We start from the raw sequence: 20955 nt of genomic DNA, 5'->3' as shown, positions 1-20955 counted from the left end.
CCTCTATAGCAGACGATGAGTCCGTCTCAGCTGCACCTGAAGACATCCAAATTTGAATTTGATCTTGGCTGCAGTTAGATTTTTCCAGGTTTTTCCTCAGACTCACGTTCATCCATTCTGTGCACTTCATTTACTTCGGCAGGAGGTGCTCAGTGATTGATTCCCCTCCTCTCATCATCACACAGGTCCGCACAAATGACACACTTCTCGACCTTATTTGCACATTTTAATGACACAGGCGCGTCTCAACCCAACTTTTACACCCAAGTATCCAGACGTCCAGCAATTGAACTTTTTCAATTCTTCCGATGAGATGAGATCAGCGGCTCCACTCATCAGGCCGCAGACGACCACACCCAGAGTTCTGGACCGACACGTCACCTGTCCGTGCACCAGGCTCCGCTCTCGGAACCGCCTCCGTTTGGGCGGAGAGCGACAGAACCGGCGGCCGCGACCAGCACCGCGCGTCGATGGCGCGTTATGCGCGGACGGGAAGGTGCGAGGCGTTCGGCCCCTAATCCGCTTAGCTGCATTATGCTGAGCCTCGCTCCAGCCCCGACATGCGGCGCGTCCTCGTAGCTCCCCAAAATCCGGAGTCAGCATCTCTGCGTCCGTTACGCACAGCTGGAGCGGCGGTCCGCGGCGGCCGGGGACCGAACGGGCTCTACAGGTTAGTGCCGAACCGCCGGTACCGGCACACAACCGCAGCATAGACGTGGTCGCGTCCGCCTCGTTGTCTTCGTTCGTTTAATCATCGTTGTTTTTGTGCGGCGGTGAATGAATGAATGAAGGTTTGCGTCGCTGCTGCGACGAATAACTCCGCTAAATAAACAGCATAAATCATTTTGCCTTTTATTTTTCATGCTCCGTGGATTCAGCTTGTAGTTAATTACCGTTTGATTACGTGTGCGTTTCATTTGCGCCCGACGCTGCTGCGCTGAACAACATCTGAAGCGCTCATTGAACGAACGTCGCTGTTTCGACGCTTTTAAAACGTTTCCCTGCTTTGCGCGTGTTCTGTGAGGCAATGCCTGTGATTATGTAGCCATAGTAACAGGTGGCTGACTGCATCTCCCATCATCACACTGGCTGCACATCTGGAACAACGCACAGACGCAACACCCTTTTCTCGTGCTTTTATTCCTGCTTTCAGTCTCTCCACAGGTTGAAGCGACTCACAGTCAAAGATGCAGCGCACTGCGTTTACCTGTGAGAGCGTCTCTGCCCGTGGGACCGGTCGACCCCAGAACCGAGCTGGGCCTGCGACGGAGTAACCATGCACCCGACTTCACGTCCTGTCAGGAGCTGAACCATGAGGGCGTTAACGAGGCGCGCGCCCCGGAGGCGACTGGGGCGCAGCCGCGTGCTCTTCTTCGTGGCCGGAGTCCTGCTGGGCTCCGTCTACGCTCTGGCGCTGAAGGCCAGGCTGCCACGGCCGCGGGCCGAGGCGCAGACGGGCGGGGCCGAGGTCGCAGAGGTCACGGCCGCAGGGCCGAGGGCGTCCAACGGGTCCGAGGGGGCGGCGCCGCCCGGCGGCACCGAGGTGGCGCCGCTCGTGGTCACCAGCACCAGCGTGGAGCGCTGCGTCTACGTGGACCCTCAGCCTCCAGAACCGCGGACGCCGCCGCCGCCGCCGCCGCCGACCGCCCCGCGCCCCAAACCGCCCCCCCCACACAGGAAGGGCGAGTACCCGGCAGACATGTTCTCCGTGGAGCAGCGGCGCCGCGGCTGGGTGCTCCTGCACGTCCTGGGCATGACCTACATGTTCGTGGCCCTCGCCATCGTCTGCGACGAGTTCTTCGTTCCGGCGCTGGAGGTCATCACCGAGCGGCTGCAGATCTCGGACGACGTGGCCGGCGCCACCTTCATGGCGGCGGGAGGCTCCGCCCCCGAGCTCTTCACCTCCCTGATCGGCGTCTTCATCTCCCACAGCAACGTGGGCATCGGCACCATCGTGGGCTCGGCCGTCTTCAACATCCTCTTCGTCATCGGCATGTGCGCCATCTTCTCGCGGGAGGTGCTGCACCTGACGTGGTGGCCGCTGTTCCGGGACGTGACCTTCTACATCCTGGACCTGGTCCTGCTCATCGTCTTCTTCCTGGACAAGATGATCCTGTGGTGGGAGAGCCTGCTGCTGGTGCTGGGCTACGTCAGCTACGTGGCCTTCATGAAGTTCAACGGTCCGATCGAGCAGGCGCTGAAAACGCAGCTCAACAAGCACGCGAGCGTCGTCAAGGTGTGGAGCGCAGACGAGCCGGAGAAGGTCAGCGGCGCTTTTCCCAGCATGCACTTCTTCAGTCACATCACATTTAGCCGCTCCAGTGTCCTGAACGTGAGCGTTGAGGGGTTTGTACCGTGACAGGTTCTGACAAACACAACGAGAAGCAGTCAGAACAAACAGACCCAGGCTCCGCTCCCTCCATGTGCATCTGTGTGCATGAGGGAGACGTGGGGGTTGTGGCTGAGAGCAGGTGACGGCCGGTGTTTGTGTGAGTGCTTTGATGCTGAAACAGAAAGGAGTCCAGGTGTCACAATGTCCGGCGCCGACGGAGGAGATGGAGAAATGTTCCTGCTCTGAGGCTCATTTCTGTGGGTCGGCTGCAGACCACGCATACAAATAGAACTAATATCTATATCATCTCATACATAAGGGTTCTGTAACAGAAACGTGTCAGAGGATTGATTTCTAATCATGTATTGTTCTATATTTATCTAAGTTGTGACCTGCTGACTCTGGTTTACAGGATGGTGAAGCTCCTCCTCCTCCTCCTCCTCCTCCTCCCGCTCCTTCTGCATCAGTACCCGAAGACAAATCCAAACCAGAACCAGAACCACCTCAGAGCCCGGGTCAGCGCTCCCCTCCGTGCACCAAACAGCCGTCGGAGCCCCATGAGGACAAAACCAGGCTCCGGGTAAAGAGGCGCCTCGTCGTTCAGCCGCTGCTTCCTTCATTCGCAGCCGAATGCTGACGTTTGACTCCGTTCCTCAGGCGCGTCCCGTCCTGCAGCGCGGCGGCAGCACGGCCTCCCTCCACAACACCTCTCTGCGCAGCACCATCTTCCAGCTGATGATCCACACCCTGGACCCCCTGGGGGAAGGTAACGACCACAAGCAGCCATTTTAGCAGTAAAAACTTAAATCAGCTCAGAAGTTTAGTCAATAGTTTGTGTTCTAGAACAAATGTTAAAATGAGTTTAATTTCAAGTGGTCGTGATTCTGCTCAGTCCGGTTCTGTCGCCTCCTCTAACGAAGCGTGACGACCTTGAGCTCGTCCTTGAACTGACCGGGCCATTGTTCAACCACAGCTGATCCCTAATCAGCTTTTGAATATAGGCTAATAAAAGCTGGCTAAGAGCCGGCCGTGCAACAAGCTCTTTATCCCTTTGGCTGCGCGTTGGTGGGAGCGGAGGCCGAACCTGCTCCGTGCAGCTGGATCGGCGCCGGGCCCATCCTCAGCGCGAGCACGGAGGCCCAACACAAACGACTCCATCAGGGTAAAAAGTAGACGCATGAATGACGCTGACGTGAACGCGGTGCCTGGTTTCCTTCCAGAGGCCGCTCTGAGAGGGACTGTTAAAAACGCCGGCCAGAGGAAAAGCAGATTAGGTAAGAGCTGCAGCCGCGCTCGCCTCCACGTCTCCTGCGGTGTCTTATTGTGATGCAGCGCTGACGTGGAGGCTGTCGCTGGGACAGGAAGCGTCAAGTCAGGTTCCGGCCGTCACACGTGAACATAAACCTCAGTGTGTCTCCGTCTGCTCGTGTGCATGCTGCTGCTACGCCTCGTCCGTCTGTGTTACGAGTGGCCGTTTCTCAGTGGCTGCTGGAGACCTGCAGCTTTGAGGTGTTGACTCTCATGTGTGTCTCCAATCAGACATGTCTTTTAACGGCGACGTGAGGATGGAGCGAGCAGCGCAGAGGAAAGGTAGGACGCTGCTCTGCTTCTGTCCCGTGAGTCGGCCGCTGTTTGTGTGGAGGTCAGTGTTTGTATGGTGGTGAATGAACCGTGTGCTGGCGGGTCGTTGTGACGTCTTGACCTTTGCTCTCCCACACACTGGCTGCTAAGAGATAATAATCCAAAACTACAACGCAGGAGATCAAGGCGCTCAGACGATCGCTGATGTCGGGTGACTCTCTGCTTTGGGCTCTTACGGCGGCAGCTCGTGACCCGTCTCTGCTAGTGGCCCGTGTGTGGGTTCAGACGCATGCTCCGGTCCGTGTCCTGTGACTTACTGGACATTAGACTTGTGTGAGAGCTCCTTCTCTAAATTGCAGCGAAGAACAAAGTTAAGCCTCTGAACGTCCCAGTCACCGACAAACCGCAGAGCAAGTGCCGGGACCGCACGGGAGGTGAGTAGATGCAAAAGACGATCAGAGAACAGATCAATAGTTACCAAAACCATTTTAAAACCTTACAACAAGTTAAAAGCTCCTTTCTTCATGTACGAACTGAACAAACCTGCTGATTATAAATAAAGTAGCTTGGAAGTGTTGGCATTTGTGTTTGAAAGTGGGAGCTGGTGTGAACGCAGGAAAACGATGACGTGCTGAAACCGATAGGTTTGACTGCACAGCTTGGTCCCGCGTTGAATTCAGCGTTTTGTGGCTGAGGTGTGGTTGGATCAGAGTGAGATCACTCCATGTGGAGCATCCTTAAGCTCTGCTCCTCATCACCATCAGCCGAGACGCGCGTCTGGAGGACAGCGACGCCCTGCGAGGCCTCTGATTGGTCGCGTGCCGAGCAGAGCACGTCTGCAGCGAGTCTCAAGGGTCCTCGACGCGTCTGAATCCATCAGCCGGGGATTAACATGCATGAGTGTTTATCTGCACACGCTCCAGTCACTCCCAGTAACGCTTCAGACCAACACACACTAAACGGCTTCACCTGGTTTAAATCGACACTATTTGTCACAGTACAGCGTAGTGTAGTGTAAAATCGAAGGTCCGGAGCGTTGCAGCACGTCTGTTGTGTTCTCTTCCCGTTCCTCCAGATGACAAACCAAAGTGTGACCAGGCCCCCGCAGCATCCAGTCCTGGAGACGCCGCAGCGGAGCCGTCCACCTCGCAGCTTCCTAAGACGGAAACATCAGCAGAGAGGACGTCCGACAAAAACCACCAAGAGTCAAAGGCACAGATGATTTCCACTCATTGGCCTCAATGCGTGGTCATAGTTCAGTTGCACTCAACCTGAATCCTGGTCTCTGGCAGCTGCTTCACTCGTGTCTCCCGTTCTCCAGCCGGCAGCAGCGGCCTTGGATCCAGAGGAGTCTGAAGACAGCGCCGAGGACCAGAGCGACGGCAGCAGCAGCAGCGACTCCAGCGCAAGCGAGGACGACGAGGGACAGGAGGCGGAGGCGGAGGAGAGCGAGCCGCTGTCTCTGGAGTGGCCTCGCAGCAGGCGCAAACAGGCCACGTACCTGCTCCTGCTGCCCATCGTGCTCCCGCTGTGGGTTACGCTGCCCGACGTTCGCAACCCGGTGAGCTGCTGTGGCGCCGCTTCACTGACGTCCACCAGTCATGACCTGTGTTACACAAATGACAGAACCGCTTGTTTTCCAGGAGTCCAGGAAATACTTTGCCGCCACGTTTGTTGGCTGCATCCTGTGGATCGCGGTGTTCTCCTACCTGATGGTGTGGTGGGCTCATCAGGTCGGCTCCGCGGACCCGACGGCACCGGCCGCTCATTCCCTGCTTCACTGTAGTGCATCTGTGTGACTGCATGTCGTCATTGCAGGTGGGTGAGACGGTGGGAATATCTGAGGAGATAATGGGTCTGACCATCCTGGCAGCCGGGACGTCCATCCCCGATCTCATCACCAGCGTCATCGTGGCCCGGAAGGGTCTGGGGGACATGGCCGTGTCCAGCTCGGTGGGCAGTAACATCTTTGACATCACTGTTGGGTGAGTGCTGTTGTGTTGGTATCCAGCGCCGCTCCACAGACGCTGCAGGCTCTCAGGTTCTCGCTCCTCGCCGCAGGCTGCCGGTGCCGTGGCTCATGTACACCCTGTCCCACCACGGCGAGCCGGTGACCGTCAGCTCCAACGGCCTGTTCTGCGCCATCGTGCTGCTCTTCCTCATGCTCCTCTTCGTCATCATGTCCATCGCCGCCTGCCGCTGGAAGATGAGCCGGATGCTGGGCCTCACCATGTTCGTCCTGTACTTCGTGTTCCTCGTCCTCAGCGTTCTGCTGGAGGACCGCATTCTTACCTGTCCCGTTTCTATCTGAGCAGCGCTGCACTTCATTTACTGCACACATGCAGCAGCAATACGGGAACTACAGCGTTTTATATGGTCCGGACCTGCCACATAGTAGAAACTAGACAAATGATGGAATAGATTTAATGTTAAGGGAAAAATCCACAGTCCCATTTTCATGTGATCGGTCCAAAAAGTTACTACCTGAGCAACCAATACGATGGACACCGATGCTACATCAGTGTTAGTGAAGCCCATCAGGTGGATTTATGTGCTTATGGAACGCTCTGGAGTTGTCCAACCATTGTCTTTTCTTACTGTAATGATAGAAGTCACTGGATGCAGCCTTAGTTTAGTTTGGTACTGTGGTTGTGATCGTTATTCCTACAACCCTCGGCTCTATTCAACCACCCCAGTGTTTATCAATGTTCTGTGCGTGAGGTTAAATCTGTTGCATCAGGTCATCGTATCCACCAGGTGTCACATGTTATTGTCTTGTTAAATGCTCTTGTTGGACTGAAGTGGATGCAAACATGTATCACTTATTAAAAAAGAATCCATATTTAAAGTTATAATTCCATTCTGCAATAAAAATATTTTTTTAAGCATGAACGAAAGATGTTGGTGTTGAATAATACTGACACGAGGTGCTGATCATAACCATCCACTGTTTCCAGGCTGCCTGCTGCTAGTCCTATTAACAACAACAACAACAACAACAACAACAACGCACCAGTGCTTTAAAAAGACAAAGAGGAAACCATTTGTCTGAGTGACGTTTTATTTACAGTTACAGAACTCAAGGTCCAGTTGATAAAACGAAACCTTGTCTAAAAAGCCTTAATGTGCGTGAATAAACAGGTATAAAATGAGATTTATGCAAAGGGTAAGACCCATCCAGTCAAGCAGGTTTTCAGCCAAAGTAGTGAAGCTCCATTTTAGAGGTGAAATACAACAGTCATTTTCCATTTCACACACATGGTTGAGATTCATAGGATCTGCAGTTTAAACTTCAAGCCCTCCTTCAACCACTGGATCGGTACAACATGGTGTTTAACGGACGTCAATTGTTTTAGCTACTACACAGAGCAGACGCTGATCCAACCACCGTGGACAAAACCTGGTCTAAAAGGGTACGTCTCTGCTGCACCATTGCTTTTTACAGAACCTCCAACTTATCTCATCAGATACTTGATGGTAAAAAAAGCATTTGCCTCCAAAAATTTTTGCTTTAGTTTCAGAGAAAGGTTTTGAATTCTTCTGTTGTCACCAGAAGCTGTCATAATTCATACTAAAGAAGCAGATATGCATACAAACATTGTAACAAGTAAAAGCCCACATATGGATTTTTTTTTTGTACAGTGACATACAACAGAAACTTCTATTCAATCTGAATAATGACGATTATGATCCTATAGACCAGGGAAAAAAACAAACAAACAGAAAAAAACAGGTACAGTAGGTGAGAAGGGTCGACCTGCCACAGATAAACTCAGCTACTGTAAACCTGGACGTCTCCTCATCGCAGCAGCACAGTTGGTACCAAGATGAAGAACAGTGACATGTTGCAAATACAGCAAACATCCTCGTCTATGAGGCGTTTAGCCTCGGTTGAAATGAAAAGAATTTTGTAAACAAACTACTGTTAGGTGAAACTAGAGCTCTACTGTGGCAACTTCACCTTAAGGTACTGGACTAAGATTAAAGGCAACTGATGACTCGTCACTACTGGTTCATTTCATTTGTAGAAAATGACTGATTGATTTTAAGCATAACTGGCATCAAGGTTGAATAAACCGTGAAACTATCAGTTGTGAAAGTGCAGATTCACTTTGTGGAGCGACTACTCGTTGCAGCTCTGGTTTGTTTTCAGTCTTTGGATGCCTGACGTCAAAGCACAGAAGCCTGGTTCTAATTGAAAACGAACACTAAAGTTGTAAACCTCCAACTTTGCCTCCACATGTAGGTGCTAATGAGCAGTGGGTGGTGACGACACCCGGCCACAGGACCGAAACACTACAATATAATAAATAAAGCCGATTTGTATAAATAGACTTCCAGTTAAAATATTCTAATATTAGTCTTCATATAATGTATGACTATACAATATGTTACATTAAAAACGCGTATTGACATTTTTGTATAATTTTAAGGATTTTCATATAAACCAAGTGAGACTCACTCAACACTGCATGAATTGGTGTCTATGAACGTGTGAGTGGTGCTTCCATTATGAGTTAGTTTAGGTCTAAAACTACTATTTGAGCTACATAATGCTGACTGCAGTCAGCCTATTCATTTTCATCACTTACAGCCACTACTGTAGTAAATATTCACAGTCTTCAGGTTTCCTGAGCTCGTCTTAAAGCGTTGATGTGGATGGAGAGAGATCGTTGTCATGTGTGAAGGTGTGTGTGTTTACAGGTAAGGCTCTCCAAACGTCCTGCGACACTCCATGACGCCGGTGCTGGGAGGGCGGTCACAGTTATGAGTGAGCTTCACCAGTGTCGGTATGAGCCGGTCATACGCCAGTTTATACTCGCGATCAAAGGCATCTGAGGGACGAAGACAAAGACTGATAACACACTCAGACATTTGTGAGGATGTCAAGGTAAAATCCTTTTATAAAAGGACAGGTCAAATATAACAGCATCAGCATCAGTCTATAAAATCACTTACCGATATCAATGTTATCTTTCCCCAAAGCCACCAGCGATAAGAAGAGAATGTCTCTGTACAAACTCCTGCAAAGAAACAGGAGCTCAGTAAAAGGACACTTCTAAGTGAACTGTCAGAACAGGAACTAAACTGATTCACCACCGTGTCATTATGTTTTACAGGCTGGAAGTGGAACATTTTGATCAAACTGGTAAATAGGAAACCTTTGTCTCTTGACTCCGAGCGTCTGTCCCAGGAGCTGAAGCAGCTGAGCCATCGGTCGGCTCACGTCGTTCCTCTGGATGCTCTTCACTACACTCTGCAGTACGTCCTCGCTGAACGGCCTCTCCTCCTCTGGGACCGGCCGGGACAGAGGGTAACCCACGTCTATCCAAACACACAGACGTCATGTGGAAACTCTTAACAGACTGAAGATGTTTCTCAGCAAAGGCATTTTGCCAAAACATTACTGGAGCTGAACACTGACCACTGATGAAGCAAACCTACACCCAAATACAGGACTGTATTTGATACAAGCACGTTCCATGTCAACAGTGCATCACAAAATCATCATCAGAATTCACGATGTACAAAGACTTTGGCTCCATAGACTGTAAAGCCAGAAAAGAACGAGCTTCGACAACAGCTTGACGACACCGAAATGCACGAAGCAAGCACAGACAGAGAGAGAGCACAAACGACTGATCTGTGGGAAGAGATGAACACTCACTCTCTAATAACAGAGTACAATTAAGCCCTGGAAAACAGAGAGCAGACAGAGGCTGTTAGCACACGGATTAGTCGACTCCCAGGAGGAGCCGGATGCCTCCACACCTTCTATACTCAACAATTACTGCAGACTGAGCGGGGGAGAAGAGATGGCAGCAAAAGTCACAGAATAAAGCTGCAATTTAAATATTAGAAAATTAAACTTGCTTTTTATTTCTGTTCTGAAGTAAATAAAAAAGCTGAAGTCAAATACTAATCAATTGAAAACATCTGTTCCCAAACCTTTGCATTGCCTAGCTTTACATTTTGATTCCGTTGTCATCAGCTGTACACAACCAGTGAGTCAGGAGTCAGTAACTGGTCTGTCCTGCAGACAGAGGAACCAGTATAACTTACTATATGTATTCCAGAGGATGTAGAGAGGCTGGATTGTGTCCTGATGTAACTTCAGGTTGTCCCACAGGATCTGGATCAATACATGTTTACTGTCCTCCGACATCCAGTGACGAGGAACCTGACACAAGATTGACAACAGTGTGTCCTTGTTTGTTTAGGAAGTCCTCACAACTTGAGTTTTTTTACTTTAATCATTGTCCTGTATTTGTCCCATCTATAGAAAAACAAATTTGTCTCCATCTGACCTGGGAGTCTGTGTTGCAGTGCTCAGAGGTGAGGATCAGACCGGGCAGGTTGCTGGGGAGGTCGAGCCGTCTGAAGTACCAGACTAGGTTCCAGTAGATGATGGGATGGTGGTCCACCATGTCGGCCTCTGTGATCACCGGGTCACCTTCGTTCTCCAGCAGACTCTCCAGCTCCTTCCACAGAACCAGAGGGCTCAGGTAGGGAACCGTCACTGGCTCTGGATTGTGGAGAGGCCACTCCATACTCAGTGGATCCTTGGTGGGAAAAGAGAGGGAAGTTTAAAGAGTCAATAATCTGCTGTCAAACACCTGCCAAGGAACACGCGTGTAAATGCCTTTGCGACGTACCACGGTTTCACTGAGGCGGCTTGGCAGACTGCCGGATGTTGGCACACAGCAGCTGGGTTGTGATGGTTCGTCCATGGGACCAAAGGCACTGACACTGCGGGCCATGGGCGCTCTGTGTGAATCCGTGCCCTGCCGGTGCTCTGTGGGGATGTTGATACCTTGAGCCCTGGTCAGTTGAGTTCTAAAAAAAAAAAAAAAAAAGCAACACATACAGTCAGCTCTAATTTGTTTTGATTAAAAGGTGAATGTTTCCGTTAACCGGGCTGCTCATCCCTGTTACATTTCATAACACTACAAGAGCTTTTATACAAGCATGTGACACCCACTACTCCTCATACAGAGCTTTGTACGGATCATCTCACCGTGCTCTTTTACTAAGCAGATGGGCCAGCTATAGTAGCAGGTCTCTGCTTCAAAAGTATTGCGTAATCAGACAAAGTATAACTGCATGAACACAAGCTAGAAAAATGAATCATATATTACATCTGGAAATGCATCAGTAAGGCAGTAACGACTATTGCAATTAAATGAACGATATTCTGAGGAAGTACCGTCTGCTTGCTGAGCTCTCCTGGACAGTAACCACAGGGGAGGGTGGGGACACAGTCGTTGTCGGACAGGGTGTGGACAAGGTGGATGTCCCTGTGTCCAAGCCTGTGGAAGCAGAATATGATGAGGTCACCACTTCATCTCCCGACGGGCTGCCCTTCAGGAAAAGCCTGGAGACAAGATAGAATGTCACGAAGGACAACTTTAATGGACAGAACCTAAAATCCCTCTAAAACAATGCCTTTGCCATGCGTCTACCTTCCAGGTCCTCGCATGTCCCTAATTTCCACGTTGAGAAACGGCAGGAAGGGGTTTCCGCAGAAGGGGCAGGTGGTGTTCAGGTTGGAGTCATCTGCTGTCCAGCCAGCCATGATCTCCTCGTCATAAACCAGGCAGTCACATGTCTTACAGCGAGAACAGCTGGAGATCAGCAGCTAGAAACAGACAGACAACGAAGGAAAAGGCTGGTTTGGTCATTCTACATTAATTATCTCAATTTGATAATACTACAGTATAATATATCCACTTAAGGTGGTTCACTACTTTACTTCACTCTTTGCATCTTGTGGTGTTACCTCCATAGCGTAGTTATTGAAGATGCTTGTGCTGCTGGTGTAGCATGAAGAGCCAAGGTCTGACTTCTCTGGCAGAAGGAATCCAGGGGAGGACAGGATACATCCTGCAGGGGTATGACCAAAAAGCCAAATATGCAGTCTTAATAAAAATTAACAGGTCCACACGGAAAAACTTAATACCATCTGACTGGTATTTGGTAAATGTAACAGTCAGCCACTAGTCCTGCTAAACATCAGCTGCAGATTACTAATCATTAACAGATAAGCTTTTTGTTTTTACATAAATGTTTTAGAAATATTTTAGCAAAAGATTGTTAAAAAATGCTAGTTGTCAAAGTTAGTACTGCTTAATTTTATATTTAAGTTGAAATAGAATCGTTTGTGGAATTGTGGAATTTGTTTATATTGGAAAGAAAGCTGCAGTTGAAGTTGCAGAGATGCAAATTCTGCAATTGTGAGACCAGATCATTACTCACACTTACCTGGTACCTCACATGTGGGTCTCCCAGGACCAGAGCCTGGAGTGGGGCTCTCCACGGTGCTGCGGAGTGGGCTGTGTTTAGGGCTCCTGTGTGGCCCTACAAGGCCATTCCTCTGTGGATAGACCACAGAGCTCTCCAACGTCCCACATTCGTCCTCATCGAGGAGGGAGGAGCAGTCTGGATCACCCACGCCATAGGAGGACACACTCAGGCGGTCACTGGGAGCATCCTGATCAACACAGGACAGTGAAGCATTTGGGACCTTACAGGTGTGTTATTTTGAATACACAGAAGATGAAGTGTCAGACCCCAAGAGGCCACAAGATGGCAACATTACAATACATTAGACTCCTGCTTTAGTCAGAGTCATATTTTGTAGCAAATTGTACACAGTGGAATAAAGATAAAGCACAAACACGGTTATTTAATACAAATTGTTCTACATGTTAGTCGCTAATCACCAACATGTTAATGTAGTCCCATTTTCTTTTAATTAAGTACAGTACCTTGGTGGGTGTGGTGTATGTAGCGAGACGGGAATACCAGCGGCTAGCCTTCTCTGCCACGCCCTTCCCAGCAGAGAACACACTGGTTTTGAACACATCCAGACTTGGAGTGAGCAGAGTGTCCAGACCAAAAGAGGAGGAGGAGGGTGAAGGTGACGCCAGGCTCCTTCTGTCCGCCCTCTCTCTGTAGGGGCTGGGGCGAGGGCTGGGGCTGGGAGTGGTGCTAGAGCTGTGAGACGGTGGGGACGACCACCGATGCGGGCGGGAGATAGGCTGCGAGGGTGAAGGCAGGTGGTACGTACGGGAGCGAGGCACTCCAGCAGCGCTGAGCGGCGAGCTGTGGGGCAGACTAGCTCTGCGGGGGATGGAGTGGGCGGAGCCATGGAGGAGGGTGGGGCTGGCAGCGTCCTGTAGGTCCAGACTGGGCGTGCGGCTGCTCAGAGGGCTGCCCATGTGGTTCATATAGCGCTCGATCTCCTTGGCCAGGTTCCTCCCGGTGCTTGGTGTCCTGGCCTCAGAGTGCGGATTGTCATTTTGCTCTGTTGTTTGTGCCGCCAGCAGAGATAGAGGATCGTAGCCCATTTCGATGCCTGTGCGTTTGACAGCTCCTCCTGATGTCACCGTGCTTGTACCACTGTAGCTGGCACTGCGTTCAACGGGCTTCCGATTAGATGTATTTAATTTATGGGTGTTGACCCCAACCTCTGAGGATGACTTGTCCAAATCCAGATCCTCAAAATCAAAAATGGCATCTGTATTGCTTCCATCTTCATCACTGGAGTCACGTCCTTCTTCCTCTTCATCTTTGTTCTTAATTCCTGCCTCAGCAACCGCACTCTCTAACCCGCCCAAAGCTAGAGAATGAGGCCTCTTACTTTTTTTGGCACAGGATGCAATCTTTCCATGGCCATCCAGGTTTCCTGCTATCTTCTGAGGATCGGTTTCACCCTTGTTCATACCCAGGCTGAGACCAGAGGAGCCACTGCGTCCCCCTGTGTCAAGCCGGCGGTCTCTCACACCCTGCCAGTCCATAGAAGAGCGGCCGCCTTCAACAATCTCCCCCAGAGCACTTTTATGTTTCCTCAGCAGACTGTTGGTATGGACCTCTCCAATGTCATCCAGAGATGAAGTAAAGAGAAGACCTGCAATGTGGCCTGAAAGAGAGTTAAAGGAATCGCTTTAAAAGCTGAACTAACACATTTAAAAAGACTTGATATTTTTCTGTCATGGGTAGTTACAGGTTAAACACACACACACGCATGTGCACTGTGTCGTCCCACTACTACTTAGTCCATTCAGGTTTTCCTTTTTACCTGCGCTGGCAGAGCTCTTGGATTTACAGCTGCTGCGAACGATGCCACGGGCTTTGGAGGAGGAATGGATCTCCACGTCTAGCTGAGAAAGGCAGTCTTTACTTCCTTTGGTACTCTCAGTCTCCGATACTATAAACAGACAAAAAATACAATTAAAACTCTATTTGTATTACTACAGACTGTCCACAGCTTCATAAACAGCAGTGTTCTGAATATCCACTAGATGACAAAACATGTCTGAGATACAAGAACCAAAAGAAGGCAGGTAAAAGATTAAACAAAGAGAAAATCCTCTGGCTTTTTATAGTAGTTATAAGTCATACTGTAGTAGACAATAATATCAGGCACACTACTGACAAGAACTGCAGTCGCTCTCCTTCTTGCCATCTTTGTCAGGGACCGAGTCCTGGGCACTGGAGTCTCCTCTTCGAACCTCCTCTTTGGTTAACGAATTATAACCCAAATCTGATTGATCTCCTAAAAAACATGAAACAAAAATAATCATCATTATGCGCAGTCTCTAAAACAGCATGTAAAATCTGGTAGTAAACAAACTTCAGATTTAAGATTCAAGTCCTTTATTTTCTACTAAATGTGACCAAAAAAGCAACGTGACTCTTCTGCAGGTCTACTCTTTACCAGGGGGCACAAATGAGAAAAATATGGAGGTAAAACGTTTCCCTCATTTCCTCTAGTTCTGCAGAAAGTAATGAATCTATTTAATGGAGAAAACATGATCCTAACAAAGAAGGAGACAACGGCCTTCTTCTCCTCCAGCCTTCTCTATACTCCATGTGTCTCCAGGCAACCAGCTGTCTGATGATTTTTTCTTTCATCTTTCCCAAGAACTCTCTGGTCATCAATTCTAAATAAGCCATGAGGTGTAAAACGATATGGAGGAACGACAAAACGCATTCCAATATCGCAAAAGTCAAGGATACATCCTGGAAAAATCCTGCTGTGAGCTGAGACTTTCTCTCAGCTATTCTACACACAAGCTAAGGTCTTTCAACGTACCATCAGCACTATTACAGTAAGATTTCCATACTTAGTATATATACACTATGTGCCTCTGGTACTATCTGCAATAACAGACAATGAGAAATCATTTCGTGGTGAAGCAAGACAGAGAACTAAAACAAAAAAATGAGATCTGTGCATCAGAGTGATGTTTTAGAGAAATGACAGTGGAGGAAGGAAAAAAATCATAAATACATCAACAAACGGAAATTATCTGCAACAAGTGAAAAATGTTTCAGAAGAGAATATGAAAACCACCACAGACAGGCTAGCAAAGACGATTACCTTTGTGGTGGGTGGCTCCTCTGAGCTCAGAACCCCCACTGTGCAAATGGGCACGGGCACCCACACCGCAACCCCCTTGGCCAACTGCATGCAAGAGCAGCACAGACAGGGCCAGAGCGAAGGGCAGGGTAAGGCACCGAGCAGGCAGACACACAGACAGTCAAACAAACAGAGACATGACTCATGACAGTGGGGAAACAGACAGCAAAGATCAAGAAACAGGCCGGTCAGAAAGTGAGGGAGAATAAATGTGTATTTGAGACAAAAGAAATGGGATGAAGAACAAGATGGCTGCGTATGAGGGATGGAGTCAAGCAGCAGCCAGGTTGAGTGTACCTGTGCTAGATCTATCGTCAATGGGGTCTAGTTTGACGCAGTCATTGGCGTAGAGGCCCTGCTCGGCCAGGTTAGTGTCAGCAGAGCTATCCAAGCTGCTGTGACTTACAGCGTCCAGGTCGCTGCCATCTGCCCAAACACAACAGGGAGTTAAAGGAGGCAGAGCACCAGTTCTGCTCCACAGGGGTTTAAAAAAATTATATTAATCTTGTGTAATTGGGTGTCATACTGCTGTAATGTCTGATATAAATGCAGCAGAACTTGAACATGAATATATTCGTGAGACCCATTAATTAAGAGAACTAGAGCATTCTTCTGTAAATGTTTCATTGAGATACCTCAAATCTTATTACAACTAAAGCAGTAGATTAAATGAACATTCAGAAATCTGAAACTTGTTCACAAGCAGATGTTTGCAAACATGTAAATAAGACAACATAAATTGAGAATTTATGTTGGATGCTTTGATTCAAAGTACAATTGTTCTCAAACAGCATAATACTGGAAATTCACATGAATAAGTATTATTTTCGGGTTTGATACAGTACCTCATCCTGTTGTTCTTTATTAAGAATTTATTCAACACATGAAGAATGCAAAACCGTACTGTTTTCACGTGAGAGAGGAGAGCACGGAAATCGGTCATGTATAATAAATTGTGATTTTTGAACATTTAAAGCATGATGGGAAATTTAACAGAGGTTTGAGTCTCTTGTTGAATACAGATGATCGTATATTGCAGAAACCGTTATTCTCTTCAAAATGAATCACTACTGAACACACGCATAAGAAGCATTTAATGAAGCAATGCCTATGATTCATAACAGGGACATTAAAAGCAGGGAATAGGAGGAGTGGTATTACAGTGCATGCACTGGCTATGCGGATGTTCACTAGCATGCAGGGACTTATTTACTTATGTACACAAATGAAAAATCTGACGTTTTATGGTGCAGAGTTAGTTTTTCTTAAATATAGATTGTAATATGGTCACAAGTGACATTTTACATTCTCTTTCTGCAGGTGAGGAGGTAATGAATGGTCTAGACTGCAGACTGGCAGAACCGCTCATTTAACAAGCTATAGGGACTTCAGCAAGAACAGTAATGATGCTGTGTTGTACAACAGCTGCTGTCGGGCCCATTATCACTGCTATTCCACCTGCGATAGAGTGCATTGTGATAAAAAGATATCATGTACAATATTCGGAATGTACTCAATAGGAAATGTAAACCAGTGTCCGATACGGGTCAGAATCTGTCAATTACTGTAACAACCACTGGTCAGTGTGGCAACAACATCTGTATCTTCTGTCGCTGTACCTGACAAAGGGCTCTGTGTGAGAGGAGCATGTCGCCGAAGTGCCCGTTTGAACTGTGCCACGCCGAGAATGACATTTCTCAGCTTCATCCACAGGAAGTATCCTCCTCTGGTGCTAGAGGGCCATGTGCTCTCCAACACGGCCTACACACAAGGAAAGACAGAACGACGAGACGGGGGAGAAAGAACATCAGAAAGGGAGAGAGGGCCAAGATAAGGAGACAAGGACCATGAAATATTCCCATATTCACCTAATTAAATTCACTGAAAATGTTAACACTGTAAATTGCAGTTCCAGCTTCATATATTCACTTTCAACTCAACATTTTAAAGCAAGTGAACTAAAATTGACCCAGTGCTCATTTCACATGAAGTCATCTTGAATGAATATTTTATTAATATTTTGCCACAGCAGTATTAACTGCTGTGCTACTAGGTCCACAGTCACACTTTGCATCAAAAAGGAAAGTCACGTCTGACAATCTGTCTGTTCATAAAATACACTTCAGAAGCCTCCAGAAAAACAGAAAATCAATAAGGACGACACAGAACAAAAATGTAATTGTGTTAAAGGTCCTAAAGAATGTGCACTGTTCAACACTGTAGAGGAAAATTAATATTTCACATCATTCCTTCAATGGAAAGACAACCATCTGCAAAGGGTTTAGTATTTATATTCATAATGGTGTCTAAGCTGTGATTTGCATATGTAGTTATGGAATCTTTATGTTGACTAGAGTATGTACCGTACCTTGTTGTAGTAGCCATAAGTGATAGCATTGGGATGGACTCCAGCCTTCTTCATCTCAAAGAGGACCTTGACTGCTAGAACAGGCTGACCATACTGTCCACAGAGCTGCATCAGCACCCGGTAACAGACCTTAATGTGTACAGATACAAAAGTAATGACAAGGACAAAGCAAAATAAAGTGAAAAAATTAAAAATCATAAAATAACAAAAAGGTGAATGTGTCTATTCACCACTTGGTTTAACCAAGTAATTCAGTGTAAAAAAATAAATAAAAAAGGGTCAGCATACCTCATCCGGGGCTTGCAGCTTCTTAGCCTGCATCTTTCTGAGGACATCATATGCTGTGCGAAGTGCCCGCACTTTGGAGTGGCACACCGTTACATACGCTGGTAGACAGATAAACCACAGACCATAGCAATGACGGAGCAGACACTTGGACCACAGCTGAGGGATGGAGGAGTACTTCTTAGCTATCTTCTGGGCTAGTTTGATCTCCTAGGGGGAAAAATTAATCAGTGCAAGTGCCTCTTGGCTGTAAAGTACAGCAAATTGTAACCAAGATCTGACAATTTCATTTTAGATTTAGTTCGATTTGGTGAGTTCTATGAGTGAAATGTCTTGAAAATATATTCTCATTTGCAACAGCAGCATGTTGTACTAACCTGTTTTGTGCGTCTAAACATGGGGGCAGGGCTGGTGGGACAGCTATGTCTGGCAGTAGCGCGGGAGGAGTTAGTCCGTGGACCCTCCACTGGGTCAAAGAGGTCAATACTTAACACTGGGAAACCGTCGTAACTGATAAAAAGAGCCACAGCGGACATGATTCATACAGACCATTTATAACTACTGTTTTCCACAACCAGTTGTTCCAAAAAGGCATTAGTTAACCTTTAACCTAAACAGATAGGTTCTCAATGTCTAGTGCTTAGTCATGTGTGCAATAGGTATCATGGAATGCATCAAGTAAAAATATAAGAGACATATTCATGTTACTGTACCTGTACAGGAGTGGATACTCTTCCCCCTCTGGCAGAGCAGGCAGCTCCGGCGGTGTGATAAAGACTGTGTGCTCACTACGCTGTGATTCATCAGTTTCTATAAGCTTGGCGTCCTCTGGCCTGTCACTGTCCACCTGCAGAGCAGAATGCAAACAGAAGCAGTAATTAGGTGATGGTCCTGTACAAAGACGGTTATGTTTCATCTCCTGAAAATCATTTCATTTTCAAACCTTCCAGGGTTGTACCTGTGAAGTCTGGTAGCGTCTGTGAAAGCTGAGGGCGCTTGACAGCAGATGACCTACATTTCCCTAGTGAACCTGTTTGCCTTCTTTCCTAGCATTTATACACAGCAGCTGTCCTCCATCACCACACACACAAACACACGGTTTAAACAATCCTTTCTGCACTAAAGTGCATAAATGGTTTGTGTTAGTAAACCACAAGTTTACTTCTCCTGACTATGAGCTAAAATAATTATACAAATTTTCTTACACTGTTAAAATCAGTCCAGTCTCACCAGAGATATTTGTGTGGAATAATCCAATAATACTAAAAACATCAACAGACAAGTTCTACACAGCATAGCAACAAGTCTGAGGATCTTCCTATGTTTACATTCCTATCCAACATACAAAACCAACAGGAAAGAATCAGTTCCAAATTAATTACACAGCTTGACAACAAGTCTAAACAAGCAGACAGAGTAATCAAGAACTAACTTTCAAGATAAGAAGTCAGATACTGTGGATGTTAAAAACCTCTGATTTCGACACAATGGAGTAAATCTAGGAATTACAGAGACTGTCCTTCAACATGAGTGAAACAATCTGTGTTTAAAGGCAAGGAACAGCCAGGTCTGTTACAAACATCCCCTGCAAAAATCAACAGGCCACAGATGTGATCGGGAAACCGACTGGCTGTGTAGGCAAACACACTAAAACAATTTAAGCTTCAACAAACAACTGGAAGTAGAACATCACCCTGGGAGCACAGGGACAAAAAACACAGCCAGCACAGTTTGGAGGAAACTTTCAGCCTCTACATAACTCTTCATATTGTCACACTGACACATATACACACACAGGGGAAATAAAGAAATAACTCACTGTGAGCAATTCCAAAACAGTCTTACTTTCTGGACAACAAATTGAGTACCTGCAAGCTGTAAATACTTTTTCCTATAAAAACTGCGTGTACACTGCCTCAGGGCAGATTGCTCTTACCAAACATCCCACAAAGAGAACCTGAATGATCAGCACTTGGTGACAAATAATATAAGTGCAAACACTTTCAGAGTGAAAGGATGTCCGAAAGCAAAGAAACTAAAATTACAGTAGTTTCCTGTAAAACAAGTAATTTTGTTTTTCCAATCATGCATAGTGCATTAATAGAAGCAGAGCAGGTAAGAAGTATGAATAAACTCACCTTGCCTCCTTTGTCTGCACTCCGCTCTGAATTGTAGAGCTGTTTGCAATTGGAGGCAAAAGAGTAAAGATAAAGATTAAAGACATCAAAAGAAGAAAGGAAATGGAAATAATGTAAGCTAAGAATTCTTTCACAGCCTTGTACCAATTGACCGGTACCGGTCCGCAGCAGGGGGGTTTGGGGACCACTGCTTTAATGAATCTTTATCAGAGAATAGATCTGCAACCAAATCTATGTAAATATAAGACAGGTTCATTAACTAAGCTTACTTTGTCCACACAGTCATCAAAGAAGGCCAGGCTGGCGTCTTTATCACTGACAAAAGAACACTCCTCGATGAAGCGGATGAACATCTGCGTCTTCGTCATCAGTGAGTAGAACTTCTGGTGTGAACGATCACGGCTCCTCAAAAACCCTGAAGACATAAATGGCTTGTGTTAGTAAACTACAGTACATTTCATATTTAAGCATTAATGGTATTTATTTATTAAAGTGTATGTGACAGTAGGCATTTTATAAACTGATTTGTCTACTGATAAATAAACAACACTTAATATTAAGGCAATTTTTAGATTACAACAACAGGACAAAGAGCTTTCTTCATAATTTGCATAATAAAAGCTCTCCGACTAATAAACCACTTGCTGTTGTGGGACCAGCAGGATGAAGTAGTACTGGCTCACAGCACACAGTAGTGGATACAGTAGGTGGAATATCATGACTTTACTCAACCTTGGCTGTGTAAGGCACCCATGATTTCACCTCAGCTCTGATTAAGAGCCCAGACTTGAGTCTTAGAAATATTCTGTACTGTCGCAGCTGTGAT

At 47.1% G+C, this 20955-nt stretch overlaps 2 protein-coding genes across 16 annotated transcripts in view; one reads left to right on the top strand and one right to left on the bottom strand.

The window, feature by feature from the left end:
• The first annotated feature begins 105 nt into the window (after positions 1–105).
• Positions 106–6810, top strand: LOC114852197 (sodium/potassium/calcium exchanger 1-like). Of its 5 annotated transcripts, XM_029144432.3 has the most exons (12): positions 113–670; positions 1154–2263; positions 2745–2912; positions 2990–3098; positions 3553–3606; positions 3872–3922; positions 4273–4347; positions 4989–5125; positions 5235–5474; positions 5557–5646; positions 5732–5898; positions 5975–6810. In XM_029144432.3, the coding sequence occupies exons 2-12, from the start codon at positions 1313–1315 to the stop codon at positions 6222–6224; spliced, it is 2292 nt and encodes a 763-aa protein (XP_029000265.1). In that variant the 5' UTR covers positions 113–670; positions 1154–1312; the 3' UTR covers positions 6225–6810. The 5 variants fall into 5 exon arrangements, with proteins under 5 accessions (XP_055363204.1, XP_055363205.1, XP_029000265.1 ...); XM_055507229.1 differs by lacking the exon at positions 4273–4347 and having other exon boundaries at positions 106–670; XM_029144433.3 differs by lacking the exon at positions 3553–3606 and having other exon boundaries at positions 119–670.
• Positions 6811–6956: 146 nt separating this feature from the next.
• LOC114851963 (C-myc promoter-binding protein-like) overlaps positions 6957–20955 on the bottom strand; it is a 46838-nt gene continuing 32839 nt past the window's right edge. Inside the window, exons 13-35 of one of the 11 annotated variants that reach the window (XM_055507220.1) lie at positions 20399–20544; positions 20130–20168; positions 18705–18838; positions 18369–18501; positions 17995–18201; positions 17707–17835; positions 16958–17099; positions 15636–15764; positions 15300–15383; positions 14352–14471; positions 13995–14123; positions 12682–13835; positions 12176–12404; positions 11694–11797; positions 11377–11552; positions 11121–11288; positions 10570–10750; positions 10222–10476; positions 9977–10094; positions 9582–9608; positions 9076–9238; positions 8873–8937; positions 6957–8748 (exon numbers count right to left, since the gene is read on the bottom strand). In XM_055507220.1, coding sequence (XP_055363195.1) covers positions 8612–8748; positions 8873–8937; positions 9076–9238; positions 9582–9608; positions 9977–10094; positions 10222–10476; positions 10570–10750; positions 11121–11288; positions 11377–11552; positions 11694–11797; positions 12176–12404; positions 12682–13835; positions 13995–14123; positions 14352–14471; positions 15300–15383; positions 15636–15764; positions 16958–17099; positions 17707–17835; positions 17995–18201; positions 18369–18501; positions 18705–18838; positions 20130–20168; positions 20399–20544 — 4169 coding nt within the window. In that variant the 3' untranslated portion in view covers positions 6957–8611. Of the gene's footprint in view, positions 8749–8872; positions 8938–9075; positions 9239–9581; positions 9609–9976; positions 10095–10221; positions 10477–10569; positions 10751–11120; positions 11289–11376; positions 11553–11693; positions 11798–12175; positions 12405–12681; positions 13836–13994; positions 14124–14351; positions 14472–15299; positions 15384–15635; positions 15765–16957; positions 17100–17706; positions 17836–17994; positions 18202–18368; positions 18502–18704; positions 18839–20129; positions 20169–20398; positions 20545–20955 lie in introns of those variants that run through there. The other 10 variants (XM_055507217.1, XM_029143908.3, XM_029143910.3 and 7 more) reach the window with 10 other exon arrangements.

Source organism: Betta splendens, chromosome 3 (genome assembly GCF_900634795.4).
Source record: "Betta splendens chromosome 3, fBetSpl5.4, whole genome shotgun sequence".
Lineage (NCBI taxonomy): Eukaryota > Metazoa > Chordata > Actinopteri > Anabantiformes > Osphronemidae > Betta > Betta splendens.
This window is presented reverse-complemented; position numbering and strand designations above follow the sequence as displayed.

Excerpts from the sequence above, each read along its gene's own strand:
- LOC114852197 (XM_029144432.3), top strand. The coding sequence starts at position 1,313 with ATGAGGGCGTTAACGAGGCGCGCGCCCCGGAGGCGACTGGGGCGCAGC. Across the intron at positions 2,913-2,989 it reads AGGACAAAACCAGGCTCCGG|GCGCGTCCCGTCCTGCAGCG; the intron begins GTAAAGAGGCGC and ends TCCGTTCCTCAG. Across the intron at positions 5,475-5,556 it reads TGCCCGACGTTCGCAACCCG|GAGTCCAGGAAATACTTTGC; the intron begins GTGAGCTGCTGT and ends CTTGTTTTCCAG.